A 17,315-nucleotide genomic window follows, 5' to 3' on the forward strand; every position below is an offset into this window, starting at 1 on the left:
ATTTGCTCTCATTAACCCTTGCACGCAGTCTCCTATCCACCCGTATAGCTAATTGCATAGCCTGTTGCAAATCTTCAGGTGTGGGATAAGCAATTAGCAGGTCTTTAACCCTTTCACTAAGCCCAGCAAGAAACAGACTCTTCAGAGCAGAATCGTTCCACCCTATTTTAGTAGACCACCGACGGAAATGAGTACAATATTTTTCCACATTACCTGATCCCTGTCTCAAACGTCTCAACTCAGTCTCAGCAGATGAGACACGGTCAGGATCATCATATAATAGTCCCAAAGCAGAAAAAAAACTATCCACTGATCTAAAGCATGTATCACTAGGTTACAAAGAAAAGGCCCACTCCTGAGGCTCTTTGCGCAAAAGTGACATTATGAACCCTACGCGCTGGGATTCATCCCCAGAGGACCTGGGTCTCAAACGAAAATACAATAAGCAAGCATTTTTAAATGAAAAAAATTCTTGGTGTTCACCAAAAAATAAATCAGGCAAACGTACCTTAGGCTCCAAGAAATGCGCTCCAGGACAGTTACTCACGTGCTGACGGAGCTCGGCCACCTCCAGAGAGAGTCCCTGCAGGCGTTGAGCCAAATCCTGAACCGACACTATGATGGAACAGAAAAATCTTTCCTTAGAGAATTTGCAGGCTGGACTTACTGTTATGTTCTGCTACCAGAGCTAAGGAAAGAGAGGAGATCTGTCCCTACGATAGAACTCAGCTTGATCCCTACGATGTAACAGGGAACCTGATCCTGCGATCAGACCTGCTAAAGTCCTCAGCTAGTCTGTACGGAGACCTATAGATGTGGGGGAGGAATCCCTACAAGTACTAGGGACTGGGAGCAAAATGGACACCTCCTAACAGAAATAGTAGCAGACAGACGAACAAACAAACAATATAGAACACAGAGGTCCGAAGACCAAACAAACTAACAGAGTTAGATACTGAGCACTGGCTAGCTAAAGAGTAGTAATACAATGAAGTCCAGCAAAGCCAGAAGGGCGGAGCAAGACTAAATAGGCCAACAAGGTCATGTGACCAGCAATAGAAAAAACCTAAGAGCAAGGTTCTAACAATCATTGCTCTCCCCATCCTCACCATCCTCATCATTGGTCTCCCCATTCCCATCATTGCTCTCCCCATCCTCATCATTGCTCTCTCCATCCCCATCAGTCCCATCATTGCTCTCACCATCCCCATCATTGCTCTCCCCAGCCCCATCATTGCTCTCTCCAGTTCCATCAGCCCCATCATTGCTCTCCCCAGCCCCACCATTCCCATCATTGCTCTCCCCAGCTCCATCAGCCCCATCATTGCTCTCCCCAGCTCCATCAGCCCCATCATAGCTCTCCCCAGCTCCATCAACCCCATCATTGCTCTCCCCAGCCCTACCATCTCCATCATTGCTCTACTCCACCACCTCTCATTCCCCTGTTCCCCTCCCCAGCGTTTTAAGTAAAAAAAAACAAAAAAAAAAAAAACAACTTACCTCTCTCCTCGCTCCCCTGCAGCATCCTCCTCGTTGCTGGCAACTTTCTTCCTGAACCAGGCGCGCGCTGCATGGTGACGTCATCAAGCTGCGCACTTCTGTGTCAGGGAGGAAGGAGAGGACGTATACCTCCAGCTCCGCTGCCATTTTCCTCCTGTCAGCAGCGGAGTTGCCGAGATCGCTCCCTGCCCGCCGTGTGCAGGGAGCAACTGTACCGGCGGCGGTATATCCGCCCCTAGACTGCTATGGCCCCCCCCCCAGTGCACTTACCCCATAGCAGTCGCGTGACCTGTCGCCATTGGCGGTACGGTACGCCACTGGTCACTGAGGTAGTCAGGGTTTTTCTATCATTTTGCATCAATTAGTAATGCTTGTAAATTCATGAAACTTTGTCAGACATATTATTACTCATCATTAAATTCAAGGTTTCCTTTCTGCAAGCTCTCTGTAAGTTGTTTGAAACCACTTCAGTACCCCCTAAAAGCCTGCTATTGTAAAAAAGTACATAGAATGGATGAAGGAGGGGAGAGGAGGGAGAGGCAGCTGCAGATAGAATGAGAGATAGAGGGGCTGTAGGGAAAAAGCTATAGGGGAGCGAAGGTGGTGACCACATCGGGGTCCTGATGTTTGAAAAGCTCAAAAGTCCCTCTAGTCCATATATAATTATAAATGGTAGTTTAGTAGATGGAGAGCCCGTTTACAGATTTGCTCTGTAATACAGCCCCCTATGTACAAGAATATAACTACTATAATACTGCCCCCTATGTACTAGAATATAACTACTACAATACTGCCCCTTATGTACAAGAATATAACTACTATAATACTGCCCCCTATGTACAAGAATATAACTACTATAATACTGCCCCCTATGTACAAGAATATAACTACTATAATACTGCCCCTATGTACAAGAATATAACTACTATAATACTGCCCCTTTATACAAGAATATAACTACTATAATACTGCCCCCTATGTACAGGAATATAACTACTATAATACTGCCCCTATGTACAAGAATATAACTACTATACTACTGCCCAATATGTACAGGAATATAACTACTATAATACTGCCCCCTATGTACAGGAATATAACTACTATAATACTGCCCCCTATGTACAAGAATATAACTACTATAATACTGCCCCTATTTACAAGGATATAACTTCTATAATACTGCCCCTTTATACAAGAATATAACTACTATAATACTGCCCCCTATGTACAGGAATATAACTACTATAATACTGCCCCTATGTGCAAGAATATAACTACTATACTACTGCCCCCTATGTACAGGAATATAACTACTATAATACTGCCCCCTATGTACAGGAATATAGCTACTATAATACTGCCCCCTATGTACAAGAATATAACTACTATAATACTGCCCCTATGTACAAGAAAATAACTATAATACTGCTTCTATGTTCAAGAATATAACTACTATAATACTGCCCCTATGTACAAGAATATAACAACTATAATACTGCTCCTATGTACAAGAATATAACTACTATAATACTGCCCCCTATGTACAAGAATATAACTACTATAATACTGCTCCTATGTACAAGAATATAACTACTATAATACTGCCCCTATGTACAAGAATATAGCTACTATAATACTGCTTTTATGTACAGGAATATAACTATTATAATACTGCCCCCTATGTACAAGAATATAACTACTATAATACTGCCCCCTATGTACAAGAATATAACTACTATAATACTGCTCTTATGTACAGAATATAACTACTATAATACTGCTCCTATGTACAAGAATATATCTACTATAATACTGCCTCTATGTACTAGAATATAACTACTATAATACTGCTCCTATGTACAAGAATATAACTACTATAATACTGCTTCTATGTACAAGAATATAACTACTATAATACTGCCCCTATGTACAAGAATATAACTACTATAATACTGCCCCTATGTACAAGAATATAACTGCTATAATACTGTTCCTATGTACAAGAATATAACTACTATAATACTGCCCCTTTATACAAGAATATAACTACTATAATACTGCCCCCTATGTACAGGAATATGACTACTATAATACTGCCCCTAAGTACAAGAATATAACTACTATACTACTGCCCCCTATGTACAGGAATATATAACTACTATAATACTGCCCCCTATGTACAGGAATATAACTACTATAATACTGCCCCCTATGTACAAGAATATAACTACTATAATACTGCCCCTTTATACAAGAATATAACTACTATAATACTGCACCCTATGTACAGGAATATAACTACTATAATACTGCCCCTATGTACAAGAATATAACTACTATACTACTGCCCCCTATGTACAGGAATATAACTACTATAATACTGCCCCCTATGTACAGGAATATAACTACTATAATACTGCCCCTATGTACAAGAATATAACTGCTATAATACTGCTCCTATGTACAAGAATATAACTATTATAATACTGCTTCTTTGTACAAGAATATAGCTACTATAATACTGCCCCTATGTACAAGAATATAACTACTATAATACTGCTCCTATGTACAAGAATATAACTACTATAATACTGCCCTCTATGTACAAGAATATAACTACTATAATACTGCTCCTATGTGCAAGAATATAACTACTATAATACTGCCCCTATGTACAAAAATATAGCTACTATAATACTGCTTTTATGTACAGGAATATAACTACTATAATACTGCCCCCTATGTACAAGAATATAACTACTATAATACTGCTCTCATGTACAGGAATATAACTACTATAATACTGCCCCTATGTACAAGAATATATCTACTATAATACTGCCTCTATGTACAAGAATATAACTACTATAATATTGCTCCTATGTACAAGAATGTAACTACTATAATACTGCTTCTATGTACAAGAATATAACTACTAAAATACTGCCCCTATGTACAAGAATATAACTACTATAATACTGCCTCTATGTACAAGAATATAACTACTATAATACTGCCCCCTATGTACAAGAATATAACTACTATAATACTGCTCCTATGTACAAGAATATAACTACTATAATACTGCCCCTATGTACAAGAATATAGCTACTATAATACTGCTTTTATGTACAAGAATATAACTACTATAATACTGCCCCTATGTACAAGAATATAACTACTATAATACTGCCCTCTATGTACAAGAATATAACTACTATAATACTGCTCCTATGTGCAAGAATATAACTACTATAATACTGCCCCTATGTACAAGAATATAGCTACTATAATACTGCTTTTATGTACAGGAATATAACTACTATAATACTGCCCCCTATGTACAAGAATATAACTACTATAATACTGCTCTCATGTACAGGAATATAACTACTATAATACTGCCCCTATGTACAAGAATATATCTACTATAATACTGCCTCTATGTACAAGAATATAACTACTATAATATTGCTCCTATGTACAAGAATGTAACTACTATAATACTGCTTCTATGTACAAGAATATAACTACTAAAATACTGCCCCTATGTACAAGAATATAACTACTATAATACTGCCTCTATGTACAAGAATATAACTACTATAATACTGCCCCCTATGTACAAGAATATAACTACTATAATACTGCTCCTATGTACAAGAATATAACTACTATAATACTGCCCCTATGTACAAGAATATAGCTACTATAATACTGCTTTTATGTACAAGAATATAACTACTATAATACTGCCCCTATGTACAAGAATATAACTACTATAATACTGCCCCTATGTACAAGAATATAACTACTATAATACTGCCCCTATGTACAAAAATATAACTACTATAATACTGCCCCTATGTACAAGAATATAACTACTATAATACTGCCCCTATGTACAAGAATATAACTACTATAATACTGCCCCCTATGTACAAGAATATAACTACTATAATACTGCCCCCTATGTACAAGAATATAACTACTATAATACTGCTCTTATGTACAGGAATATAACTACTATAATACTGCCCCTGTGTACAAGAATATAGCTACTATACTACTGCCCCCTATGTACAGGAATATAACTACTATAATACTGCCCCCTATGTACAGGAATATAACTACTATAATACTGCCCCTATGTACAAGAATATAACTACTATAATACTGCTCCTATGTACAAGAACATAACTACTATAATACTGCCCCTATGTACAAGAATATAACTACTATAATACTGCTCTTATATACAGGAATATAACTACTATAATACTGCTCCTATGTACAAGAATATAACTACTATAATACTTCCCCTATGTACAAGAATATAACTACTATAATACTGCCCCCTATGTACAAGAATATAACTACTATAATACTGCTCCTATGTACAAGAATATAACTACTATAATACTGCTCGTATATACAAGAATATAACTACTATAATACTGGTCCTATGTACAAGAATATAACTACTATAATACTGCTCGTATATACAAGAATATAACTACTATAATACTGCTCCTATGTACAAGAATATAACTACTATAATACTGCTCCTATGTACAAGAATATAACTACTATAATACTGCCCCCTATGTACAAGAATATAACTACTATAATTCTGCCACCTATGTACAAGAATATAACTACTATAATACTGGTCCCCTATGTACAAGAATATAACTACTATAATACTGCTCCTATGTACAAGAATATAGCTACTATAATACTGCTCCTATGTACAAGAATATAACTACTATAATACTGCCTCCTATGTACAAGAATATAACTACTATAATACTGCCTCTATGTACAAGAATATAACTACCATAATACTGCCTCTATGTACAAGAATATAACTACTATAATACTGCCCCCTATATACAAGAATATAACTACTATAATACTGGTCCCCTATGTACAAGAATATAACTACTATAATACTGCCCCCTATGTACAAGAATATAACTACTATAATACTGCTCCTATGTACAAGAATATAACTACTATAATACTGCTCCTATGTACAAGAATATAACTACTATAATACTGGTCCCCTATGTACAAGAATATAACTACTATAATACTGCCCCCTATGTAAAAGAATATAACTACTATAATACTGGTCCCCTATGTACAAGAATATAACTACTATAATACTGCCCCTATGTACAAGAATATAACTACTATAATACTGCTCTTATGTACAGGAATATAACTACTATAATACTGGTCCCCTATGTACTAGAATATAACTACTATAATACTGCCTCCTATGTACAAGAATATAACTACTATAATACTGCCCCTATGTACAAGAATATAACTACTATAATACTGCCCCCTATGTACAAAAATATATCTACTATAATACTGCCCCTATGTACAAGAATATAACTACTATAATACTGCCCCCTATGTACAAGAATATAACTACTATAACACTGCTCCTATGTACAAGAATATAACTACTATAATACTGCCCCCTATGTACAAGAATATAACTACTATAACACTGCCCCTATGTACAAGAATATAGCTACTATTATACTGCCCCTATGTACAAGAATATAACTACTATAATACTGCCCTCTATGTACTAGAATATAACTACTATAATACTGCCCCCTATGTACAGGAATATAACTACTATAATACTGCCCCTATGTACAAGAATATAACTACTATAATACTGCTCCTATGTACAAGAATATAACTATAATACTGCTTCTATGTACAAGAATATAGCTACTATAATACTGCCCCTATGTACAAGAATATAACTACTATAATACTGCTCCTATGTACAAGAACATAACTACTATAATACTGCCCCTATGTACAAGAATATAACTACTATAATACTGCTCTTATATACAGGAATATAACTACTATAATACTGCTCCTATGTACAAGAATATAACTACTATAATACTTCCCCTATGTACAAGAATATAACTACTATAATACTGCCCCCTATGTACAAGAATATAACTACTATAATACTGCTCCTATGTACAAGAATATAACTACTATAATACTGCTCGTATATACAAGAATATAACTACTATAATACTGCTCCTATGTACAAGAATATAACTACTATAATACTGCTCGTATATACAAGAATATAACTACTATAATACTGCTCCTATGTACAAGAATATAACTACTATAATACTGCTCCTATGTACAAGAATATAACTACTATAATACTGCCCCCTATGTACAAGAATATAACTACTATAATACTGCCACCTATGTACAAGAATATAACTACTATATTACTGTTCCCCTATGTACAAGAATATAACTACTATAATACTGCTCCTATGTACAAGAATATAGCTACTATAATACTGCTCCTATGTACAAGAATATAACTACTATAATACTGCCTCCTATGTACAAGAATATAACTACTATAATACTGCCTCTATGTACAAGAATATAACTACCATAATACTGCCTCTATGTACAAGAATATAACTACTATAATACTGCCCCCTATATACAAGAATATAACTGCTATAATACTGGTCCCCTATGTACAAGAATATAACTACTATAATGCTGCCCCCTATGTACAAGAATATAACTACTATAATACTGCTCCTATGTACAAGAATATAACTACTATAATACTGCTCCTATGTACAAGAATATAACTACTATAATACTGGTCCCCTATGTACAAGAATATAACTACTATCATACTGCCCCCTATGTAAAAGAATATAACTACTATAATACTGGTCCCCTATGTACAAGAATATAACTACTATAATACTGCCCCTATGTACAAGAATATAACTACTATAATACTGCTCTTATGTACAGGAATATAACTACTATAATACTGGTCCCCTATGTACAAGAATATAACTACTATAATACTGCTCTTATGTACAGGAATATAACTACTATAATACTGGTCCCCTATGTACTAGAATATAACTACTATAATACTGCCTCCTATGTACAAGAAAATAACTACTATAATACTGCCCCTATGTACAAGAATATAACTACTATAATACTGCCCCCTATGTACAAAAATATATCTACTATAATACTGCCCCTATGTACAAGAATATAACTACTATAATACTGCCCCCTATGTACAAGAATATAACTACTATAACACTGCTCCTATGTACAAGAATATAACTACTATAATACTGCCGCCTATGTACAAGAATATAACTACTATAACACTGCCCCTATGTACAAGAATATAGCTACTATTATACTGCCCCTATGTACAAGAATATAACTACTATAATACTGCCCTCTATGTACTAGAATATAACTACTATAATACTGCTCTCATGTACAGGAATATAACTACTATAATACTGCCCCTATGTACAAGAATATAACTACTATAACACTGCCCCTATGTACAAGAATATAGCTACTATTATACTGCCCCTATGTACAGGAATATAACTACTATAATACTGCTCCTATGTACAAGAATATAACTACTATAACACTGCCGCTATAGAGAAGTATATGGACACGGAGAGGCTTATTAGGGCCGTCTTCAGCTCTATATTGATGATGTGTTGCGTTGTGCAGATGTTACATGGCGTTCTTATTACCGTCTCATCCTTTGCTTGTAAATCTCTTGGTTGCAGCTGGGATTTTTCCGCTATAATTTTGCTTGCATGGTAAGAGCGAGTGTCATGTGCTTGTTCAGATAATTAAGTTTTGACAAGCCGGCTAGATTTATTTCGCGATATCACATTCCTGGCTCCTATCTGGGAAGTTTTACCGGAGTCCGTCCAGCTTGTGTGACATCTGATCCATATCATTTCTGTTACGACAGCAGAACTGCTGCTGACAAGGGCAATTTTGTTTCTTCCAAAGGACTTTGAAGATTATTAGAAGAGAAATCACTGATCTTCTACATGAAGAACTAATAATGTGACTATCCGACACTTATTGTTGTCTCTACTTAGTTCGCTCCCATGTAACTACCATCTTTATTCGTTCTGCATGAATTAGGCCGGTTTCAGACGTCTGTGAACCATGGACCATGCTCAGATCGGAAGACCTGGATCGACTCTCTGGTCTCCTGACCTAAAGTAACTGCTTTATACAAGCCTATGAAGCCGGTCCCTCAGGTCCGGAGCCCCAGTGGTCGAGTCCGGTCTTCTGACCTGAGCATGGTCCATGGTTCACAGATGAGTAACTTGCATCAGCGAAGCCGAGGAAGAATTTTTGTTCTCTTGGACAAAAGGAAAAATAAATCAGCGATCACCTAATAATAATAGAATAGATATAGTTGTACTCGTTTCAAATTCACGACAATTGAAGGCTCAAAATTCAACGTTTCATATCCAAAACCTCCGTCACTTTGGATGCAATCCACATAACTTGGGCTGGAAGCTTTCTAAACTTTTGATCTATTATAGGCGGGTTTCTAAAGTTCGTTCCCAAGGGCTTCTGAATTAATAAAACAATAAATCAGTAAATTTTGTCCAAAACAGTCAAAAGTTCCGGCATTCCAGGTGCTAAATACGTAATAATATAAAATTAGAAATAAGCAAAAAGATTCGCAAAATAATTATTTTTCCCTCTTGCAGCAGCTGTAGGTGCATGTTCCTCTCCATGCTAAGGATCTTCTTGGTGTGATGTAAGAGCTGCGTGTTTGCATCTGGAGCCAGTGAGGTGTCTCACCAGCTGCTCCTCCTCCCCTCTCACAGCATGCTGTTTCACAGAAGCACTGCAGCTGCACCTCCCTCCTCCCTGGCCAAATTTAAATGTGTTATGATGGACTTTTTTTTTGAACATTTGTGGATATTCTGCGTCTGGAGGGTGAAGTCAATGCCACATTGCCCTAAAAACACATCATAAAGTTTCCTTTGATCACGTGAACAGCAAAATAGCAGTATCTCTGAAAAAAAATTAACTTTTATTCCACCTTAAGGTCGTTTGAGGTTCCCATATCCCCGGGATTGCTGGGAACAAAGGATGAATGGGGAGGTTCGGAATGGTACTTTTACCATATATCTCGGGGGAGATAAAGAAAAGATGCTGACCGTGTTTTGTGACTTGGAGACCGATGGAGGTGGATGGATTGTAAGTATAGAAGGCAATTTTACTAATTAGTATTTATTTTTAACCAGGGTATAAAGCCATGAGATAAACCCTGGTTATCCTTTCTGTAGGTCTTCCAGAGAAGGATGGACGGGAGCACAAACTTCTATCGAGAGTGGGAGGATTATAAGAATGGGTTTGGCAACCTGACCTCTGAATTTTGGCTGGGTAAGTGGTCATGGTTACTTGTCAAAAAAAAAACCAATCCATCCACTACTTTCCATTGCTGTAAATCCATGGCCTTTCTTTGGGATAACTCATCCATGTAAGATCGGTGGAGGTTTGACCTCTGATCAGCAGAATGAAGGGACTGAGCTGCAGCACCAGGCACGGGCGAATACTGATATGTAGAGTACTGTGCTCCAGCTTGTGCCATGGCCTCCTCCGTCTTAATTATTGGGTGCCCTGGGAGTCAGATCCTCAAAAAGTTTCCATTGATGACCTATCTTCACGAAAATTTATCAGTGTTTTGAGTTTGATCTTCAGGACTGCCATTGACCAGCAGAATGAAGGAGCTGAGCTGCAGCACCGGGCACGGGCCCATGCTCATATACATGAACAAGTGCCACAATTCCTTTGTTCTGCTGGGTGACCCGAGTGTTAGACCCCCAGAAACTTAATCATTAATTGAACCCCTTAAGTTTCAGGATATTACAGGTTCATGGGACGAGTAGTAGAAACGTTTTGGTCAATGGATTTCATTGTAGGCAAAATCCAATTATCTGTAATGTCAGTTTGCTTCATCTGTCTTTCATTTCAAGTTCTCAGTTGAGGACATAGTTTTTGGGCACCAGTTTGGTTTTGTAGGGTTGGTGTCACTCCTACTACTTGTAATCCAAAACTAAATCCATTATTGATCTTTGTCCTCCATGATGTTCTACTGTTCTTCGTTTCGGTAGGTAACATCGCTCTGCACCAGATCTCCTCCTCAGGCTCCTACGAGCTTCGCGTGGATCTCCGAGCTGGAGAAGAGGTTGCGTTTGCTGTGTACGATGATTTCCGTGTGGAGGCTGAAAACGAAAACTTCAGGCTGAGGCTTGGACAATACAGGGGAGATGCAGGTAACGAAGCCTCACCCAAACCCCAGACTAAAAGTGTAAAACCCAAACCAGATACTCACCTCTCCTTTTTCTGGCAGCTTAGAGTTCATTTCACTCCATAGTGTTGATATAACACTAATATATAAAATGTTTTTTTCAGGGGACTCCATGAGCTACCACAACAACATGATCTTCTCTACGTATGACCGGGACACTCAACGGAGAATCCTTCCATGCGCCATGTCATATAGGGGAGCGTGGTGGTACAGAAACTGCCACTACGCCAATCTCAACGGCTTATACAACAACAACAAAGACCACCAGGTGAGTGACCGAAGTCATGTTCAGCCTCAGGATGTTATCAAGAAACCTTTCTAGAATATTTTTTAGCTTTGTTCCTGTGTTATCAGTTTGGAATCGCGATGTGTTTAGATCCATCCTGTTCCTACAAGAACATTGTGCAACAGTCAGGATCCATGCTCCAGACAAATATTGTAATAAATTACTAAATATTAAGAAACTTTGCAACTAATGACAAAGCTAAAGAACAGTCAAGATCAGGTCATAAGTGGGATTTTGGTATTAGCTAACCTGAGTGGGCACAGGGTGAAGCTCTTTCCTAGCATCTAAGACATTTTATAGACAGAATTAAAAAAAAGCATTAGTTTACATAATACATAACAATGCACATTTCATGTTTGTCCCAGTCTGTACTGTGACATAAATACTCAACCCGATGATGAAGGTTTGGTGACCCAATGCCCCAAACCCAATCTTGCATTGATGCTTGAAGTTGTTTTGTAGACCACTTTCTTGATCGATGGTTGTCCTCTCGTGCCTCATTTTTTTTTGTCCCGATTTTATCCACTTGTCTCGTTCACTGGATCATATAAAAATGTAATATACATTATCTTCCTTCCTTAGGGTATAAATTGGGAAACTTGGAAAGGTTTTGAGTTCTCCATTCCCTTCACCGAGATGAAAATGCGTCCTCGAGCCGCGGGCAACAGACGCCGATTCTAGAGCTAAGAGATTTTACAGAACCACTAAACTGAAAACTGGAAGAAATGTGACACCTCCTGCGACCTTAACATACAGTCCGTCCTTCCAGGAAATTTGGCAAAAAAAACACCAAAACGTTGGGCCTTTAAACTAGAATGGCTTCATCATAAAACTCTCTATAATATATAATATTGGAAGAAAAAGTGGGGAAAATGAGTGCAAGGAGGAGAAATCTGGGATCTAGGTCAGGAATATAGATACCGATTTAACTATGGGTTATTGAAAATGAAAAACACAGAGGAACATTGGTGCCAATTTTTTTGTCACCTAGGATAAAAAAAGGGCTAACAATTTAATTCCTCCGGGGTGGGGAGTCCTAAACGTGTTCTTGCCCATCGAGAAGCAAAAAAGACGAATCCATATAGAATTGGGCCCTTTCTGAGAAGGGCCCCCGAGCAATCACTTGGTCTGCCTCACAATGAAGGATGGGTTAATGAAAGCCCAAAGAAAGACCAAAGAACGTTGGGAGTAAACTAAAATCTAAGATATCGAAAAAGAGAATAGTAATCTAATTGGTGAGAAAAAATATGTCAAGATATGGTACAGATGTAGCCACCGCCAACATGACAGCTGTGGCGTGCTACGTAGCGCAACCATCGTAGGGTTGGCGGCTGCTTTATCTGTAGATGTATATAGATGTAAATGCAATTTTACTAGTTTTTTTTCAGATATTAAAAATTGAGAAATTGTCATAAAGGAACAAGATCATAACCAGGAAAGCCATGAATGGGGGTCCATAGCCTCCATGATGAGGTCTAGGGTAAGAGGTGCGTGTCACAGCGTCAATGAGAAGATGGTGGCGGGAGTAGGGCCCTGGTTCTACCCTATTCCCGCCACTGATATATAAATAGATTATATATATATTGCAAAATGGATACACTGTCTATTTTTATAAAAGCTCAGCATCGGAGGGACAATATGGCAGGGAAGAGACGGTGAAAGTCTGTTCTGTAAACCGCTTCAAATAAAATCTGATGGGACATGATGACGATGATGATGTCTCGTGTGTGATGTGACTAGACGTGTACTGCGACACGATACACAAGAAGCTACGATCTGCTCCTACATCCAAAACCTGCTCCAATCTAAACCCAAAAATAGGAATCACTAAATACTGGAAAATGGAGACAGATGAGAAGATGAGGGCCATAGGGCATATCCAAACAATCTGGCAAATGGCAAACTCTCCAACTAAAGACCTCCGGATTCATTGAGCTAAAGAAAAGGCCAATCTCAACGATTTTGGCCAGTTTGTTCAACTATCTAGTGTTTATGGAGCCCTCCCGAGTCTCCACTGACGGATGAAGTCGGGAGAAATAAGGATCAACTGCTTGATCCTTTGTTCTCCCACCAGAAAAGTATGGCAGCAGCTTTCTCTGATCTCCCCACTGAAAACACCAAGTTGTGTTGAAATCGACGTTTTTGTGGAGTTAGAGATGACCCAAGGGTGCGTACACATTAGATAATTTGTCCGGTCAACAGCTGTTGACTGGATGATCTATCTAAGGTGTAGAGGACCCATCTTAATTTTTTCCAGTTAGAGAATGGACAATAGTAGTATCATAAAATACCCTAATGCTACGCACACCGAGCGCCACATCACCTCCTATATCAGCATCCTAATCTCTTCCATAGTTTTCCAGAGAACCAGTTTTTATAATTAGCATCCTCGCATCTCGTTTTGTTTGAAGCCACTGCCCTCGGCTCCTCTCTGAAAAACAAAGTCATTGATCATTCCATCTTATAACACAGCTGCGGCTAATTATCGAAGAAGCCATAAACAGAGGCTGAGTCATTCATTACCGCAGATGCGGAAAGAGTGAAAGTGTCACTACAGTCCAACGAGGTCCAGAAACCTTCATATCGGAAAGTACACTCCGGACCAAAAGTAAGTTCACCCCCGTCCGCTCTCTCCAACACAATAAACAATAGCAATATAAACTCTAAAAATAAAGGCACAACATCAAACAACTTTAGACAACTTAGCCATAACAGCTCGCGAGTTCCAACATCTCAGATTGATCACCATCGGCAGCCCACCCAACTATAGAAGGGGCGATAGGATCATGTCTTCCAGTTCTCGTGGCAGATGGGTGACTACAGTTATATAATCAGGGTAAAACCTCATATGGGATTGTAAATTTCATTGAGACCATGATCAGTGACCACCATCCATCAATTTATGGATGAAAATCATGAAATCGTATCTGCCAGAATCCTTGAAGGACTATAGGTCCACACATTATGGGTACGGAAAGCATGCAGACCCCTTTAAATTTTTCCCTCTGTTTCATTGCAGCCATTTGGTAAATTCTAAAAAGTTCATTTTTTTCTCATTAAAGTACACTGTGCACCCCATCTTTACTGAAAAAAAAACAGAAATGTAGAAATTTTTGCAAATTTATTAAAAAAGAAAAACTGAAATATCACATGGTCATAAGTATTCAGACCCTTTGCTCAGACACTCATATTTAAGTCACATGCTGTCCATTTCCTTGTGATCCTCCTTGAGATGGTTCTACTCCTTCATTGGAGTCCAGCTGTGTTTAATTAAACTGATAGGACTTGATTTGGAAAGGCACACACCTGTCTATATAAGACCTCACAGCTCACAGTGCATGTCAGACCAAATGAGAATCATGAGCTCAAAGGAACTGCCCAAGGAGCTCAGAGACAGAATTGTGGCAAGGCACAGATCTGGCCAAGGTTACAAAATAATTTATGCAGTACTCAAGGTTCCTAAGAGCACAGTGGCCTTCCTAATCCTTAAATGGAAGAAGTTTGGGACCACCAGAAGTCTTCCTAGACCTGGTCGTACAGCCAAACTGAGCAATCGTGGGAGAAGGGCCTTGGTGAAAGAGGTAAAGAAGAACCCCAAGATCACTGTGGCTGAGCTCCAGAGATGCAGTAGGGAGATGGGAGAAAGTTCCACAAAGTCAACTATCACTGCAGCCCTCCACCAGTCGGGCCTTTATGGCAGAGTGGCCCGACGGAAGCCTCTCCTCAGTGCAAGACATTTGAAAGCCCGCGTAGAGTTTGCTCAAAAACACATGAAGGACTCCCAGACTGTGAGAAATAAGATTCTCTGGTCTGATGAGATGAATATAGAACTTTTTGGTGATAATTCTAAGCGGTATGTGTGGAGAAAACCAGGCACTGCTCATCACCTGCCCAATACAATCCCAACAGTGAAACATGGTGGTGGCAGCATCAGGATATGGGGGTGCTTTTCAGCTGCAGGGACAGGACGACTGGTTGCAATTGAAGGAAACATGAATGTGGCCAAGTACAGAGATATCCTGGATGAAAACTTCTTCCAGAGTGCTCTGGACTTCAGATTTGGCAGAAGGTTCACCTTCCAACAAGACAATGACCCTAAGCACACAGCTAAAATAACAAAGGAGTGGCTTCAGAACAACTCTGTGGCCATTCTTGACTGGCCCAGCCAGAGCCCTGACCTAAACCCAATTGAGCATCTCTGGAGAGACCTGAAAATGGCTGTCCACCAACGTTCACCATCCAACCTGACGGAACTGGAGAGGATCTGCAAGGAAGAATGGCAGAGGAACCCCAAATCCAGGTGTGAAAAACTTGTTGCATCATTCCTAAGAAGACTCATGGCATCTGTGTGACAGCGTGGCAAATCAGGGATGTTCATGGGCGGAACCGATTTTTTTGGCACGAACAAATCAGAACCCCGAACACGAATTTGAAATGCCGAACAAATTCGCTCAACACTACTTAGGACCATGTGATATTTCAGTTTTTCTTTTTTCATAAATTTGCAAAAGTTTCTACATTTCTGTTGTTTTCCAGTCAAGATGGGGTGCACAGTGTACTTTAATGAGAAAAAAAATGAACTTTTTAGAATTTACCAAATGGCTGCAATGAAACAAAGAGTGAAAAATGTAAAGGGGTCTGAATACTTTCTGTACCCACTGTATACTATGGAGCACAGTTTCTAAACATTCCCTACTCAATTGCCCCAAATAAAAAAATTAAATCGAGTATCACCGAAGCTACATCCAGTTATGTTTCGCCTAGTTGCTGTATACTCTAGTGGTACCTGATGGAGTCTATGGGGTACTTTTTCTTCATATAACCACAAGGTTCTTGGAGGATATGTCCATATTTCAGTCTTCTGGATTGAGAAAAGTATCATATGAACCTCATAGATATGTAGTGGGTCACCTTTACCATACAGCTTGAAGCTATGATCTAGAGAGCATGAATCCCATGGACAAGGTTGCACAGATACTTGACACTTACATTCGGGATTTCCATCTTCTCGTTCGTTCTTATTTGGCAAAAATGGGAACAGAATCCAACTTGGAAAAAGGGAAATATTTTTAAAGGGAGTTGTTGGAATTGTTTCCATTGTCACTCACATACTTGACAATTAGGAACCGACAGGAGTTTGAGCTTCAGAATATTATTATTATTTATTACTATAGCGCCATTTATTCCATGGCTCTTTACATGTGAAAAGGGGTATACATAGCAAACAACAAGTACAATAATCTTGAACAAAAACGAGTCACCGACTGGTACAAGAGGAGAGAGGACCCTGCCCGCGAGGGCTCACAGTCT

The 17,315-nt window shown here is 38.6% G+C and overlaps 1 protein-coding gene across 2 annotated transcripts in view; it reads left to right on the plus strand.

Moving 5' to 3' along the window:
- Positions 1 to 13,124, plus strand: part of TNXB (tenascin XB) — a 94,831-nt gene extending 81,707 nt beyond the window's left edge. For both annotated transcript variants that reach the window (XM_073641871.1, XM_073641870.1), the window contains 5 exons: positions 10,454 to 10,605; positions 10,695 to 10,791; positions 11,523 to 11,684; positions 11,824 to 11,987; positions 12,588 to 13,124. In XM_073641871.1, coding sequence (XP_073497972.1) covers positions 10,454 to 10,605; positions 10,695 to 10,791; positions 11,523 to 11,684; positions 11,824 to 11,987; positions 12,588 to 12,686 — 674 coding nt within the window. In that variant the 3' untranslated portion in view covers positions 12,687 to 13,124. The remainder of the gene's footprint in view (positions 1 to 10,453; positions 10,606 to 10,694; positions 10,792 to 11,522; positions 11,685 to 11,823; positions 11,988 to 12,587) is intronic.
- Positions 13,125 to 17,315: the final 4,191 nt, after the last annotated feature.

The sequence above is a fragment of the Phyllobates terribilis genome, unplaced genomic scaffold (assembly GCF_046119375.1).
Source record: "Phyllobates terribilis strain yellow unplaced genomic scaffold, ASM4611937v1 Scaffold_7__3_contigs__length_470593459, whole genome shotgun sequence".
In the NCBI taxonomy this organism is placed as follows: domain Eukaryota; kingdom Metazoa; phylum Chordata; class Amphibia; order Anura; family Dendrobatidae; genus Phyllobates; species Phyllobates terribilis.